This window comes from Chiloscyllium punctatum, chromosome 49, assembly GCF_047496795.1.
Source record: "Chiloscyllium punctatum isolate Juve2018m chromosome 49, sChiPun1.3, whole genome shotgun sequence".
Lineage (NCBI taxonomy): Eukaryota > Metazoa > Chordata > Chondrichthyes > Orectolobiformes > Hemiscylliidae > Chiloscyllium > Chiloscyllium punctatum.
Window position 1 is genome coordinate 29,011,755 of NC_092787.1, and position 16,888 is coordinate 29,028,642.

At 51.9% G+C, this 16,888-nt stretch overlaps 1 protein-coding gene across 2 annotated transcripts in view; it reads right to left on the reverse strand.

The window, feature by feature from the left end:
• col5a1 (procollagen, type V, alpha 1) overlaps positions 1–16,888 on the reverse strand; it is a 551,133-nt gene that overhangs the window by 111,573 nt on the left and 422,672 nt on the right. For both annotated transcript variants that reach the window (XM_072566092.1, XM_072566091.1), the window contains exons 38-39: positions 10,083–10,136; positions 9,061–9,168 (exon numbers count right to left, since the gene is read on the reverse strand). In XM_072566092.1, coding sequence (XP_072422193.1) covers positions 9,061–9,168; positions 10,083–10,136 — 162 coding nt within the window. The remainder of the gene's footprint in view (positions 1–9,060; positions 9,169–10,082; positions 10,137–16,888) is intronic.

A 16,888-nucleotide genomic window follows, 5' to 3' on the forward strand; every position in this document is an offset into this window, starting at 1 on the left:
TCAGTGCTGAGGGAGTGGGCACTGTCGGAGGGTCAGTGCTGAGGGAGTGCCGAACTGTCAGAGGGTCAGCGCTAAGGGAGTGGGCACTGTCGGAGGGTCAGTGCTGAGGGAGTGGGCACTGTCGGAAGGTCAGTGCTGAGGGAGTGGGCACTGTCGGAGGGTCAGTGCTGAGGGAATGCCGCACTGTCGGAGGGTCAGTGCTGAGAGAGGGCCGCACTGTCGGAGGGTCAGTGCTGAGGGAGTGCCGTACTGTCGGGGGGTCAGTGCTGAGGGAGTGTTACACTGTCGGAGGGTCAGTGCTGAGGGAGTGCCGCACTGTCGGAAGGTCAGTGCTGAGGGAGTGGGCACTGTCGGAGGGTCAGTGCTGAGGGAGTGCCGCATTGTCACAGGGTCAGTGCTGAGGGAGCGCCACACTGCCACAGGGTCAGTGTTGAGGGAGTGCCGCACTGTCGGAGGGTCAGTGCTGAGGGAGTGGGCACAGTCGGAGGGTCAGTGCTGAGGGAGTGGGCACTGTCGGAGGGTCAGTGCTGAGGGAGTGGGCACTGTCAGAGGGTCAGTGCTGAGGGAGTAGGCACTGTCGGAGGGTCAGTGCTGAGGGAGTGGGCATTGTCGGAAGGTCAGTGCTGAGGGAGTGGGCACTGTCGGAGGGTCAGTGCTGAGGGAATGCCGCACTGTCGGAGGGTCAGTGCTGAGAGAGGGCCGCACTGTCGGAGGGTCAGTGCTGAGGGAGTGCCGCACTGTCGGGGGGTCAGTGCTGAGAGAGGGCCGCACTGTCGGAGGGTCAGTGCTGAGGGAGTGCCGCACTGTCGGGGGGTCAGTGTTGAGGGAGTGCCGCACTGTCGGAGGGTCAGTGCTGAGGGAGTGGGCACAGTCGGAGGGTCAGTGCTGAGGGAGTGGGCACTGTCGGAGGGTCAGTGCTGAGGGAGTGGGCACTGTCGGAGGGGCAGTGCTGAGGGAATGCCGCACTGTCGGAGGGTCAGTGCTGAGGGAGTGCCGCACTGTCGGGGGGTCAGTGCTGAGGGAGTGGGCTCAGTCGGAGGGTCAGTGCTGAGGGAGTGGGCACTGTCGGAGGGTCAGTACTGAGGGAGTGGGCACTGTCGGAGGGTCAGTGCTGAGGGAGTGGGCACTGTCGGAGGGACAGTGCTGAGGGAGTGGGCACTGTCGGAGGGTCAGTGGTGAGGAAGGGCAGCACTGTCGGAGGGTCAGTGCTGAGGGAGTGCTGCACTGTCGGAGGGTCAGTGCTGAGGGAGCGCCGAACTGTCACAGGGTCAGTGCTGAGGGAGTGCTGCACTGTCACAGGGTCAGTGCTGAGCGAGCGCCGCAGTGTCACAGGGTCAGTGCTGAGGGAGTGCCGCACTGTCGGAGAGTCAGTGCTGAGGGAGTGCCGCACTGTCGGAGGGTCAGTGCTGAGGGAGTGCCGCACTGAAACAGGGTCAGTGCTGAGGGAACGTCGCACTGTCAGAGGGTCAGTGCTGAGGGAGTGCCTCACTGTCAGAGAGTCAGTGCTGAGGGAGTGGGCACTGTCGGAGGGTCAGTGCTGAGGGAGTGCCGCACTGTCGGAGGGTCAGTGCTGAGGGAGTGGGCACAGTCGGAGGGTCAGTGCTGAGGGAGTGGGCACTGTCGGAGGGTCAGTGCTGAGGGAGTGGGCACTGTCGGAGGGGCAGTGCTGAGGGAATGCCGCACTGTCGGAGGGTCAGTGCTGAGGGAGTGCCGCACTGTCGGGGGGTCAGTGCTGAGGGAGTGGGCTCAGTCGGAGGGTCAGTGCTGAGGGAGTGGGCACTGTCGGAGGGTCAGTACTGAGGGAGTGGGCACTGTCGGAGGGTCAGTGCTGAGGGAGTGGGCACTGTCGGAGGGACAGTGCTGAGGGAGTGGGCACTGTCGGAGGGTCAGTGGTGAGGAAGGGCAGCACTGTCGGAGGGTCAGTGCTGAGGGAGTGCTGCACTGTCGGAGGGTCAGTGCTGAGGGAGCGCCGAACTGTCACAGGGTCAGTGCTGAGGGAGTGCTGCACTGTCACAGGGTCAGTGCTGAGCGAGCGCCGCAGTGTCACAGGGTCAGTGCTGAGGGAGTGCCGCACTGTCGGAGGGTCAGTGCTGAGGGAGTGCCGCACTGTCGGAGGGTCAGTGCTGAGGGAGTGCCGCACTGTAACAGGGTCAGTGCTGAGGGAACGTCGCACTGTCAGAGGGTCAGTGCTGAGGGAGTGCCTCACTGTCAGAGAGTCAGTGCTGAGGGAGTGGGCACTGTCGGAGGGTCAGTGCTGAGGGAGTGCCGCACTGTCAGAGGGTCAGTGCTAAGGGAGTGGGCACTGTCGGAGGGTCAGTGCTGAGGGAATGGGCACTGTCGGAGTGTCAGTGCTGAGGGAGGGCCGCACTGTCGGAGGGTCAGTGCTGAGGGAGTGGGTACTGTCAGAGGGTCAGTGCTAAGGGAGTGGGCACTGTCACAGGGTCAGTGCTAAGGGAGTGGGCACTGTCACAGGGTCAGTGCTGAGGGAGTGTCGCACTGTCGGAGGGTCAGTGCTGAGGGAGTGTCGCACTGTCGGAGGGTCAGTGCTGAGGGAGTGGGCACTGTCTGAGGGTCAGTGCTGAGAGAGTGGGCACTGTCGGAGGGTCAGTGCTGAGGGAGTGCTGCACTGTTGGAGGGTCAGTGCTGAGGGAGTGTCGCACTGTCGGAGGGTCAGTGCTGAGGGAGGGCCGCACCGTCGGAGGGTCAGTGGTGAGGGAGGGCCGCACTGTCGGAGCGTCAGTGCTGAGGGAGTGCTGCACTGTCGGAGGGTCAGTGGTGAGGGAGGGCCACACTGTCGGATGGTCAGTGCTGAGGGAGTGCTGCACTGTCACAGGGTCAGTGCTGAGCGAGCGCCGCAGTGTCACAGGGTCAGTGCTGAGGGAGTGCCGCACTGTCGGAGGGTCAGTGCTGAGGGAGTGCCGCACTGTAACAGGGTCAGTGCTGAGGGAGCGCCGCACTGTTACAGTGTCAGTGCTGAGGGAGCGCCACACTGCCACAGGGTCAGTGCTGAGGGAGTGCCGCACTGTCGGAGGGTCAGTGCTGAGGGAGTGGGCACTGTCGGAGGGTCAGTGCTGAGGGAGTGGGCACTGTCGGAGGCTCAGTGCTGAGGGAGTGGGCACTGTCGGAGGGACAGTGCTGAGGGAGAGGGCAATGTCGGAGGGTCAGTGCTGAGGGAGCGCCGCACAGTCACAGGGTCAATGCTGAGGGAGTGGGCACAGTCGGAGGGTCAGTGTTGAGGGAGCGCCGCACTGTCGGAGGGTCAGTGCTGAGGGAGCGCCGCACTGTCGGAGGGTCAGTGCTGAGGGAGTGCCGCACTGTCGGAGGGTCAGTGCTGAGCGAGCGCCGCAGTGTCAGAGGGTCAGTGCTGAGTGAGTGCCGCACTCTCGGAGGGTCAGTGCTGAGGGAGTGCCGCACTGTCACAGGGTCAGTGCTGAGGGATCGCCGCACTGTCAGACGGTCAGTGCTGAGGGAGTGGGCATTGTCGGAAGGTCAGTGCTGAGGGAGTGGTCACTGTCGGAGGGTCAGTGCTGAGGGAGTGGGCACTGTTGGAAGGTCAGTGCTGAGGGAGTGCCGCACTGTCGGAGGGTCAGTGCTGAGAGAGGGCCGCACTGTCAGAGGGTCAGTGCTGAGGGAGTGCCGCACTGTCGGAGGGTCAGTGCTCAGAGAGTGGGCACTGTCAGAGAGTCAGTGCTGAGGGCGTGCCTCACTGTCAGAGAGTCAGTGCTGAGGGAGTGGGCACTGTCGGAGGGTCAGTGGGGAGGAAGGGCAGCACTGTCGGAGGTTCAGTGCTGAGGGAGTGCTGCACTGTCGGAGGGTCAGTGCTGAGGGAGTGCCGCACTGTCAGAGGGTCAGTGCTGATGGAGTGCCACACTGTCGGATGGTCAGTGCTGATGGAGTGCCGCACTGTCGGAGGGTCAGTGCTGAGGGAGTGCCGCACTGTCGGATGGTCAGTGCTGAGGGAGTGCCACACTGTCGGAGGGTTAGTGCTGAAGGAGTGCCGCACTGTCGGAGGGTCAGTGTTGAGGGAGCGCCGCACTGTCGGAGGGTCAGTGCTGAGGGAGCGCCGAACTGTCACAGGGTCAGTGCTGCGGGAGCGCCACACTGCCACAGGGTCAGTGCTGAGGGAGTGCCGCACTGTCAGAGGGTCAGTGCTGAGGGAGTGGGCACTGTCGGAGGGTCAGTGCTGAGGGAGTGGGCATTGTCGGAGGGTCAGTGCTGAGGGAGTGGGCACTGTCGGAGGCTCAGTGCTGAGGGAGTGGGCACTGTTGGAGGGACAGTGCTGAGGGAGAGGGCAATGTCGGAGGGTCAGTGCTGAGGGAGCGCCGCACAGTCACAGGGTCAGTGCTGAGGGAGTGGGCACAGTCGGAGGGTCAGTGTTGAGGGAGCGCCGCACTGTCGGAGGGTCAGTGCTGAGGGAGCGCCGCACTGTCGGAGGGTCAGTGCTGAGGGAGTGCCGCACTGTCGGAGGGTCAGTGCTGAGCGAGTGCCGCAGTGTCAGAGGGTCAGTGCTGAGTGAGTGCCGCACTCTCGGAGGGTCAGTGCTGAGGGAGTGCCGCACTGTCACAGGGTCAGTGCTGAGGGAACGCCGCACTGTCAGATGGTCAGTGCTGAGGGAGTGGGCATTGTCGGAAGGTCAGTGCTGAGGGAGTGGTCACTGTCGGAGGGTCAGTGCTGAGGGAGTGGGCACTGTTGGAGGGTCAGTGCTGAGGGAGTGCCGCACTGTCGGAGGGTCAGTGCTGAGAGAGGGCCGCACTGTCGGAGGGTCAGTGCTGAGGGAGTGCCGCACTGTCAGAGGGTCAGTGCTAAGGGAGTGGGCACTGTCAGAAAGTCAGTGCTGAGGGCGTGCCTCACTGTCAGAGAGTCAGTGCTGAGGGAGTGGGCACTGTCGGAGGGTCAGTGCTGAGGGAGTGCCGCACTGTCAAAGGGTCAGTGCTAAGCGAGTGGGCACTGTCGGAGGGTCAGTGCTGAGGGAGTGGGCATTGTCGGAAGGTCAGTGCTGAGGGAGTGGGCACTGCCGGAGGGTCAGTGCTGAGGGAATGCTGCACTGTCGGAGGGTCAGTGCTGAGAGAGGGCCGCACAGTCGGAGGGTCAGTGCTGAGGGAGTGCCGCACTGTTGGAGGGTCAGTGCTCAGAGAGTGGGCTCTGTCAGAGGGTCAGTGCTGAGGGAGTGCCGCACTGTCAGAGGGTCAGTGCTGAGGGAGTGGGCACTGTCGGAGCGACAGTGCTGAGGGAGTGTTGCACTGTCGGAAGGTCAGCAGTAAGGGAATGCCGCACTGTCGGAGGGTCAGCACTGAGAGAGTGGGCTCTGTCAGAGGGTCAGTGCTGAGGGAGTGGGCACTGTTGGAGGGACAGTGCTGAGGGAGAGGGCAATGTCGGAGGGTCAGTGCTGAGGGAGCGCCGCACAGTCACAGGGTCAGTGCTGAGGGAGTGGGCACAGTCGGAGGGTCAGTGTTGAGGGAGCGCCGCACTGTCGGAGGGTCAGTGCTGAGGGAGCGCCGCACTGTCGGAGGGTCAGTGCTGAGGGAGTGCCGCACTGTCGGAGGGTCAGTGCTGAGCGAGCGCCGCAGTGTCAGAGGGTCAGTGCTGAGTGAGTGCTGCACTCTCGGAGGGTCAGTGCTGAGGGAGTGCCGCACTGTCACAGGGTCAGTGCTGAGGGAACGCCGCACTGTCAGATGGTCAGTGCTGAGGGAGTGGGCATTGTCGGAAGGTCAGTGCTGAGGGAGTGGTCACTGTCGGAGGGTCAGTGCTGAGGGAGTGGTCACTGTCGGAGGGTCAGTGCTGAGGGAGTGGGCACTGTTGGAGGGTCAGTGCTGAGGGAGTGCCGCACTGTCGGAGGGTCAGTGCTGAGAGAGGGCCGCACTGTCGGAGGGTCAGTGCTGAGGGAGTGCCGCACTGTCAGAGGGTCAGTGCTAAGGGAGTGGGCACTGTCAGAGAGTCAGTGCTGAGGGCGTGCCTCACTGTCAGAGAGTCAGTGCTGAGGGAGTGGGCACTGTCGGAGGGTCAGTGCTGAGGGAGTGCCGCACTGCCAGAGGGTCAGTGCTGAGGGAGTGTCACACCATCGGAGGGTCAGCGCTGAGGGAGTGGGCACTGTCGAAGGGTCAGCGCTGAGGAAGCGCTGCACTGTCGGAAGGTCAGTGCTGAGGGAGTAGGCACTGTCGGAGGGTCAGTGCTGAGGGAGTGCCGCACTGTCACAGGGTCAGTGCTGAGGGAACGCCGCACTGTCAGACGGTCAGTGCTGAGGGAGTGGGCATTGTTGGAGGGTCAGTGCTGAGGGAGGGCCGCACTGTCAGAGGATCAGTGCTAAGGGAGTGGGTACTGTCAGAGGGTCAGTGCTAAGGGAGTGGGCACTGTCACAGGGTCAGTGCTGAGGGAGTGTCGCACTGTCGGAGGGTCAGTGCTGAGGGAGTGTCGCACTGTCGGAGGGTCAGTGCTGAGGGAGTGGGCACTGTCTGAGGGTCAGTGCTGAGAGAGTGGGCACTGTCGGAGGGTCAGTGCTGAGGGAGTGCTGCACTGTTGGAGGGTCAGTGCTGAGGGAGTGTCGCACTGTCGGAGGGTCAGTGCTGAGGGAGTGTCGCACTGTTGGAGGGTCAGTGCTGAGGGAGTGGGCACTGTCTGAGGGTCAGTGCTGAGAGAGTGGGCACTGTCGGAGGGTCAGTGCTGAGGGAGTGTCGCACTGTCGGAGGGTCATTGATGAGGGAGTGTCGCACTGTCGGAGGGTCAGTGCTGAGGGAGTGGGCACTGTCTGAGGGTCAGTGCTGAGAGAGTGGGCACTGTCGGAGGGTCAGTGCTGAGGGAGTGTCGCACTGTCGGAGGGTCATTGATGAGGGAGTGTCGCACTGTCGGAGGGTCAGTGCTGAGGGAGTGGGCACTGTCTGAGGGTCAGTGCTGAGAGAGTGGGCACTGTCGGAGGGTCTGTGCTGAGGGAGCGGTCACTGTCACAGGGTCAGTGCTGAGGGCATGACTTGGAGGGGAACTAGTCGGTGCTGGTGTTCCTTGTATCTGTCACTATGAAGTCAATGTTTAGTTTTGCTCCTGTTTATACCCCTATTTTTCAATTTCCTGTTTGCTTACTCTCAGAAGTGACATTCTTCTCTGTACTGATAACTTTGTCATCCTGTGCCATGTTTTAAAAACCTATACATTTTCAGATATAAATTGTATTCGCTTTGTCCATTTTGTAGAAACTCCAAAATCTCTCGACAGGATCGATCTGCCACTGAGCCATCTTCGGGGACATTAAAACAGGTATATGAAGATGTCAAACACCTAGAGGATCATCGTAAGGAGAAGTGAGAGTCACAGAGTCATAAAGCATAGAAACAGAACTTCCTGTCCAATTCATCCACATTGAGCAGACCTCCCAATTTGACCTCGTCCCATTTGCCAGCCTTTGGCCTGTACCCCTCTAAACCTTTTTCTATTCATATATCCATTCAGATGCCTTCTGAATGTAATTGTACCCGTCTGCATACCTCCTGGATAGTTTTTTCTGTACACGCACCAGCTTCTGCATGAAAAGTTGCCCCTCAGGTTCTTTTTAGATTTTCCACTCTCATCTTAAACCAATGTCCTCTAGTCTTGGACTGTCCAACCCTGGGGAAAAGACGTCAGCTATTCACCTTATCTATGCCCCTGATGACTTTAAACACCACAGTAAGGTCATCCCCTCAGCCCCCGACGCTCTGTGAAAAATAGTCCTAGTCTATTCAGCCTCTACCTATAGCTCAAACCCTCCAATCTTGGCAGCATTGTTGTCAATCTTTTCTCCACCCTTTCAAGTTTAACAACATATTTCCTGTTGCAGAGAGACCAGAATTGTATGCAGTATTCTAGAAGTGGCCTCACCAATGTCTTGTACAGTTTCAACATGACACTCCAGCTCCTATACTCAATGCACTGACCAATTAAAGCAAGTATACCAAATGCCTTCTTCATTATCCTGTCTACCTGTGACTCCACATTCAAGGAATTATGCACTTGGCCACCTTGGTCTCTTTGTTCAGCAACACTCCCTAGCATTGACTGTGCAAGTCCTGTCCTAGTTTACATCACATTGTAAATTTTTACTATAAATTCTGTGCTTTACAATTGTGTCCTCCACAACCACCTGATGAAGGAGCGTCGCTCCGAAAGCTAGTGCTTCCAATTAAACCTGTTGGACTATAACCTGGTGGTGTGTGATTTTTAACTTTGTCCTAGTTTGTCTTTCCAAAAGGCAATGCCTCACATTTATCTAAATTAAACTCTATCTGCCATTCCTCGGCCAGTGGCCCATCTGATCAAGACCCCATTGTACTCTAAGGTAACCTTTACTGTTCACTACACCACCAATTTTGGTGTCATCTGCAAACTTATTAACCATACCTCCTCTGTTCGCATCCAAATTATTTCTATAAATGACAAAAAGCAGTGGACCCGACACTGATTCTGGCAGTACACTCGCGTTCACAGCATCCAGTCTGAAAAAAGACCCTCTACCACAAAACCCTTTCGCCTACATTCAAGCCAATTTTGTATCCAAGTGGCTAGTTTCTCCTAATCTTCCTAAACAGTCTACCATGAAGAACTTTGTTGGGTACCTTGTCTAAGTCCATCTAGATAACATCTCCTGCTTTGCCTTCATCAATCTTCATTGTCACCTCTTCGAAAAACTCAATCAAGCTTGTGAGACACGATTTCCCATGCAGAAAGCCATGCTGACTATCCCTAATCAACCTCTGCTTTTCCAAATACATGTAAATCCTGTCCCTCAGAGTCTCAAGAGATGGTGGGACACAGGATGGGAAGTTCAGGGAGGGAATTCCAGAGTTTGTGGCACAGACAGCCCATTACCAACAGAGAATCAAGAACACAGAGGAAAAAGAAGGATTCAGGATCAGAGGAGAACAGGGACATTGAGAGGGGGGTAGGGCTAGAAGAGATTGCAAATTAGGGAGTGATGAGGATGTTAATATTTGAAGATAAGAATCTTAAAATTTTGGTGTTGGCCAGTGAATTAGACCGAGTGTTAAATTTAGACAAATTACCTTCAGGAATTCCAACACCTGATGTTTCACTCACCTTTGCACCTTCTTTCCCAGCGGATCCTGGCAGTCCTTGTTCTCCAGGAGGACCAGGGGGCCCTGGGTGGCCACGCTCACCGAGGGAGCCAGTCTCTCCTGTGGGACCCTGACGGAGCAGCAAGTCAGAAATACAGTGAGACACAGAGACAGCGTCCCAATCCCCATGACCATCCCCCAAAACCTCCCACTGCCCACGGCAAACTTTCAAGGACCCATTCCCTGGAAGGCCACTCTTCCAGCACTAACTCTGATTTCTTCTCCCCTTCTGAATTGCTGTTGGATGTTTTTACAATACTCAAAGTGTAAAAACCCATTCTGTTCTGAAGAAGGGGCACCGGCTTTGAAACATTAAGTCTGTTTCTTTCTTCACAGATGCTGCCAGACCTGCTGAGTTTCTCCAGTAATTTCTGTTTTTTTCCAGATTTCCAACATCAAGAGTTTGTCGTTATATTTTTGTGTAAAAACCCATATCCTCCTTTACAAAACGAGCCTATGTTGATTAAGAAGCTGTGCAGAGAGTGATCCAAATTGTTTGAATCAATAGAAGGGGGATGAATTCATTCTGGTCAAATGCAGTTTCTAGGCCGGATCGTGCCCTGTGGGTGGGTAACTCTGAAGATGCTCAACCAGACTTCAGCTGCTAACAATTACTGGGGGGACATGTTTAATTGAAATGGTAATTGTTACATGACATAATCTGAAGTTATAAAGTTAACTCTGCAGTTTAAGTGAGCAGGGCTGAATTTGATAAGTTGTCAACAACTGGAATGAGGTTTATATTGACACCGAACTGGACGATATTCCTTCCACTTGACACTAAACCACGAACATGATTCAATGTAACAGTCACAGATTTCTGTGGGAGATTCCCACACAAAATCTGAGCAATCATAGAAGCTTTCAGTGGTTTCACACTCAAACTCTGACCCCAATTTTCAGGGCCTACTACTCAACTTTTACTCTATGATTAGAAATTCTTTTGGAGATTCTGAAATGAATTCTGAATGAATTTGTACTCACCTGGGGGCCAACCACTCCAGGAGGACCAGGTGGCCCAGTCTTGCCTTGGAAACCCTGTGAAGAGGAGGTTTGACAAGTCTGTTACTGACACAGCAAGATCTCACCAATAATAATCCAATCAGATCACACAAAGGACAGCAAGTAGATTCCATCCAGGGAAATTATTGCCTGGGGTGATTTCACACTGTGAGAGACAAGATGAGTAACGCCCCAGAGATTCCACCACATCTACACCTATCAGAGTTCTGGATCATAACCAGGAAACTGGCCCCCACTCTCCCACTGGGGGCGAGGTTGGGTTGAGTGGGATGGTGAAGGTAAGGGTGGATGGAGTGGGGGTTTCCTGGATTGGGGCGGGGTGTTGAGCTGGTGCCTGTTTCCTCTTGGAAGCAGATGAGATGAGCTGAAAGATGGTGAGGAGAAAGTGAGGACTGCAGATGCTGGAGATCAGAGTCAAAAAATGTGGTGCTGGAAGAGCACAGCTGGTCAGGCAGCATCTGAGGAGCAAGAGAGTTGACATTCAAGCATAAGCCCTTGATCAGGAATGTCTCCTGCTCCTTGGATGCTGCCTGACCAGCTGTGCTTTTCCAGCACCACATTTTTTGAAAGATGCTGAGGGCACACACAGCAGTCCAGTCAGGAAAAGTGGAAGATTCAACCTTTTCTTAGCGTGAGTACAAAACGCAATATTATGTAACATAAGCTTGTGTTAGTATAACAATGCAACATGGCACAGCTCTATGCCCCTCAATATGAGGCAGCTCAGCAACATGTGACAGAACTCAATAACAACTTTAATTGATTTTTAAAAGTTAACTTATTTTTCTCATTAACCGTTCAGAGATGTTACTTCATACCCATGCAGCAGGTAGGACCTGAACGCAGGACTCCAGGTCCAGGAGGAAGGTCACTACCACTGTGCTGCCAAAAGAGGGCCTTAACAACTTTAACTGACTCCATTCCAATTCACTAATTCCAGCTTCACCTCATTCAGAACAAACCAACACAAGTGACCAGGGCACAGACAACACAATACAAACACAATACAAACCCAATACAAACACAATACAAACACAATACAAACCCAATACAAACACAATACAAACACAATACAAACACAATACAAACCCAATACAAACCCAATACAAACCCAATACAAACCCAATACAAACCCAATACAAACCCAATACAAACACAATACAAACACAATACAAACACAATACAAACATTGAAATGTTTGAATTGCAACCCTGGTAAATATTGACCAAAATCAGTCATTGTTAACCAACAACAGTAGATATTAATCAAGACTAGCCAATATTAGCCAACCTTGGTCAATATTAATGAATTCCAGTTAATGTGGATCATTTCTAGAGCAGCTAAGCCCTGTACAAGAAGGATGGTTTGCACCTAAACAGGAGGGCACCAATACCCTTGCAGGGAGATTTACTAGACCCACTCGGCAGGGGGTGTGTGGCATGGGGGTGGGAACCACAACACCAGGTCAGCAAGTGAAATGATTGAGGAAGACTCAGAGACCAAGACCCAGTAAGTCAAAGAGGAAGAACAGACAGGGAGAAGTTACTGAACACAGGGGGCCTGGTGGTCTGAGGTGTATTTGTTTTAATGGGAGGAGTATGACAGGGAAGGCAGATGAACTTAGAGCTCAGATTAATAAATATAACAATGATGTTGTAGTTATTACAGAGACATGGTGGAGAGAGGGACATTCTGGGATTGAGGTATTTCAGGTGAGGTAGAGAGGGATGTAAAAGAGGCGGGGGAGCTGCGATCCTGATTAGGGAGAATATCCCAGCTGTTCTGAGGGAGGACACCTTGGAGGGCTCATCCACTGAGGCCTAGTGGGTCGAACTCAGGAATAGGAAAGCTGCAATCACTTTGATGGGATTGTACTACAGGCCTCCCAACAGCCAGTGGGAGATAGAGGAACAGAGACGGGGACAGATTATGGACAAACATAAGAACAGAAGGGTTGTTGTGGTGGGTAATTTTAACTTCCCCTATACTGACTGGGACTCTTTTAAGCAGGGGCTTGGATTGGGGGGAGTTAGGTGCATCCAGGAGAATTTCTTTAAACAATACGTAAAGGAAACAGTGACTGTAATTCTGTAAGGTTTAGGTTACATATGGGTCAGGATAACAGTAGTCATTGGGTGAAAGTATTAAACTGGGGGAATGCTAGCCACCACCATATTAAGCAGGAACTGGGGAATGTCAAATTGGGGGGGGGGCAGCTTTTTGAGGGTAAAGTTGCATCTGTCATGTGGGAGTCTTTTAAAGGCCAGTTGATTAGAGTTCACAGCCACCATGTTCCTGTGAAAGTGAATGATAAGGATGGCAAGATTCAGGAACCTTGGATGACAAGAGAAATTGTGAGCTCAGTCAAAAGACAAAGGAGGCATCTGTAAAGTTTAGGAAACCTGAAACAGACAGAGCAGTCATAAAATATAAAGAAATATAAAGAAAACATAAACAAGGAGTGAGAAGGGCTAAATGGGACCATGAAATGACATTGGCAAACAGGACTAAGGAGAATCCAATGGCATTTTATACATATATAAGGCACAAGAGGGTACCTAGGAAAGGGAGATCCGTCAAGGATAAAAGAAGGAATTTGTATGTGGAGCTGAGGAAGCGGGTGAGGTCCTTAAAGAAGACTTTGCATCAGTATTAACAAAGGAGAAGTAAGTAGAGTATTAGAGTCATAGAGCAGTACAGCATGGACACAGACCTTTTGGTCCAACTCAGCCACACTGACCAGATATCTGAAATTAATCAAATCCCATTTGCCAGCAGTTGGCTCATATCCCTCTAAACCTTTCATATTCAGGTGCCTTTTAAATGTTGTAGTTGTACCAGCTTCCACCACTTCCTCTAGCAGCTCACTCTCTGCATGCAAAAGTTGCCCCTTATAGCTCCCTTTTAAATCTTTCCCCTCTCAACTTAAACCTCTAGTTCTGGACTCCCCCACCCTGGGGAAAAAGACCTTGGCTATTCAGCCTATCCATGTCCCTCATGATTTTATAAACAAATATAAAGTGCCCCCTCAGCCTCCGATGCTCCAGGGAAAACAGCCCCAGCCTGTTCAGCCTCTCCCTGTAGCTCAAATCCTCCAGCCCTGGCAACATCCTTGTAAATCTTTTCTGAACCCTTTCAAGTTTCACAATATCATTCCTATAGGAGGGAGACCTGAACTGCACACAATATTCCAACAGTGGCCTAACCAACGTCCTGTACAGCCGCAATATGATCTTCCAACTCCTGCACTCAATACTCTGACCAATAAAGGGAAGCATACCAAAAACCTTCTTCACTATCCTATCTACCTGTGACTGCATTTTCAAGGAGCTATGAACCTGAACTCCAAGGTCTCTTTGTTCAGCAACACTCCCAATTAAGTGTGTAAGTCCTGCCCTGATTTGCTTTCCCTAAATGCAGCACCTTACATTTATCTAAATTAAACTCCATCTGCCACTCCTTGGCCCATCTGATCAAGGCCCCATTGGACTTTGAGGTAGTTTTCTTCACTGTTCACTACCCCTCCAATTTTGGTGTCATCTGCAATCTTACTAACTATACATCCGCTGTTCACATCCAAATCATTGAGATAAATGATGAAAAGTTGTGGACCCAGAACTGATCCGTGTAGCACACCACTGGTCACAGGCCTCCAGTTTGAAAAGCAACCTTACCCTACCACCCTCTGTGGGCAGGATTTACATGTGTTTGGAAAGGCCAGGCCTGATTAGAGATAGTCAATGTGACTTTGTGCATGGGAAATCATGTCTCATGAATTTGATTGAGTTTTTTGAAGAAGTAACAAAGAGGATTAATGATGGTAGAGTGGTTGACGTGATCTATATGGACTTCAGTAAGATGTTCAACAAGGTCCCTCATGGTAGACAGGTTAGCAAGGTTAGATCACATGGAATGTAGGGAGAACTAGCTATTTGGATACAGCCTTGTGGATGGTGAATCTCTGGAGGGCTATGTTGATATTCTTGGGCATGTCAACATACAAAGGGAAGAGGTGTTGGATGTTTTGAAAAGCATTAAGGTAGTCCTAGGACTGGATGGGATCTCTCCTAAAATGCTGAGGAAAGCTGGTGAGGAACTTGCTGGTGCCTTGTATGAAATCTTTGTATCCTCTGTCACAGGAGAGATCCCAGAGGACTGGAGAATAGCCAACACTGCTCCTTTGTTTAAGAAGGGCAAAAGGGATAATCTGGGAAACTGCAAGTTGGTGAGCTTTATGTCAGGGGTAGGGAAATTATTGGAGAAGATTCAGAGATAGGATGTTCTCACATTTGGAAGAAGATGGACTTAGTAGTGATCAGCAGCATCGGAAGGTCGTGTCTCACAAACTTGACTGTTTCTTAAGGAAGTGACAAAGATGGTTGATGAATGGGAGGGCTGTAGATATTGTCTACACAGACTTTGGCAAGGGCTTTGACAAGGTCCCTCATGGCAGAGAGTGATATCATATGGGATCCATTGGCTTAGTCACAGAAGACAGCAGTAGTGGACGGGTGTTTTTTGACTAGGAATCTGTGGCCAGTGGTATTCTGCAGGGTTCAGTGTTGCTTGTAATATTGTTAAAGATGTGGACGAGAATGTAGGTGGCCTGATGAGTAAAGTTGCAGATGCTGATAGTGACAGGGGACTGCCAATGGATACAGATAGGCTGGAGACTTAGGGAGAGAAATGGCAGATGGAATCTAGGCTGCACAATGTGAGATGCCTCATTTTGGAATGTTTAATGCAGAAGGGAAGTATACCGTAAATGGCAGAAACATTAGAAGCATTAACATAAACAGAGTGATCTAGGTGTACAAGTCCACAGTTTCCTGAAAGTGACAACACAAGTGGATATGATGGTCAACATATGGCATATGGCATGCTTGTCTTCATCAGTCAGAGCATAGAGTATACAAAGTGACAAGTTCAATTGAGTTAGGCTACATCTGGAATATTGTAAAGTTCTGGTCACCGCTCTGCCAGAAGAATGTAAAGGCTTTGGAGAGGATGTGGACCATTTACCAGGATGTTGCTTGGAATAAGAGGCTATTAGCTATGAGGAGTGATCGGACAAACTTGTTTTCACTTGACATTGGTGGTTGAGGGATGACCTGATAGTAGGAAACAAAACTGGGTGAGGCACAGATAGAATGGATAGTTGGAGTCTTTTTCCCAGGGTAGAAATGGCAGTTACATGGGACAATTACACGAGACAGGTTTAAAACAAAAGACAGTAAGTATAAAGAAGCTGTGAGAGGCAGGTTTTTTTACACAGAGGCTGGTAAATGCCTGGAATGTGCTGCAAGAGGAGGTGGTGGTGGATAAATATAATAGGAATATTTAAGAGGCATCTTGCCTGATACATGAATAGACAGGGAATAGAGGGATATGGACAGCATTAAGGGAAAAGGTTTGAGTTCAGAAAGGTGTCGAGTGTCAGTGCAGCTTAGTGGATTGAAGGGCCTGTTCCCGAACTGGATGGTTCTTTGTTCACTAAGAACCCAAGTTGATAGTGGTCATCGCCCAGTTGATACTTAATCAATACCAGGTCGCCTTTAGAGGGGCCTGGGTGCATTATTTCTCCTTCCAATTCTAACGTAATATCGTTCCCTCCATCTCTTTGTGTACCCTTTGATATTTTTGTTGTTGCACTGTTCATGCTGGGTGAACTTGTTGCTTGTTAAAGATAAGCAGCAGGTTAGTATTGTGCAGGGTTTAAGTTCGAGGCAGACTAGGAATAAAGCAAAAAGGAAGGATAACTTCGGACATATTACTGGAGGTGATGGAAACATGAGGATAAGAAAATTAGCATGAAGGTGCTTTACCTGAATGCTCGTAGTATTCATAACAAAGTAGATGAATTAACAGCACAAATCATCGTGAATGATTATAATTAGATTACCTACAGTGTGGAAACAGGCCCTTTGGCCCAACAAGTCCACACCGCCCCTCAAAAGAGAACCCCCCCCCCCCATATTTATACTTGACTAATCCACCTAACACTACGGGCAATTTAGCATGGTCAATTCACCCTAACCTGCACATCTTTGGACTGTAGGAGGAAACCGGAGCACGCAGAGGAAACCCATGCAGACAATGTGCAAACTCCACACAGAGAGTCACCTGAGGTGGGAATTGAACCCGGGTCCCTGGCACTGTGCGCCACCGTGCCACTCCCCATTATGATGTGGGAGGCATCACAGAGACGTGGTTGCAGGGGGTTCAGGACTGGCAGTTAAACATCCAAGGATATTCAACTTATCGAAAAGACAGGGAGGTGGGCAGAGGGGGTGGGGTTGCCTTGTTAGTTAAGAATGAAATTAAATCTGTGGCACTGAATGCCATAGGGTCAGATGTCATTCTTGACTCATTAGATGCTGCTTTAGTATGTTGGTGGCTAATGAACTGGAAGGACCCTATACAGACAACAAGCAAAACTAATGTCATTTACAAAATACCATGCAAGGACTGTAACAAACACTACATTGGACAAACAGGCAGAAAACTAGTCACCAGGATAATGAACATCAACTGGCTACAAAAAGACATGACGGATGAGGAAGGACACTATTTCAACTGGGACAACACATCCATCCTAGGACAAACCAAACAAAGACACGCACGAGAATTCCTAGAGTATTCCAACCGGAACTCTGCCAATAAACACATCGAGTTAGACCCCATCTACCACCCCTGAGAGAAAAAAAGAACAGGAAATGACATCACCATCCCACAGAACCCCAAACATATAAATAGAAAGCAGGAAT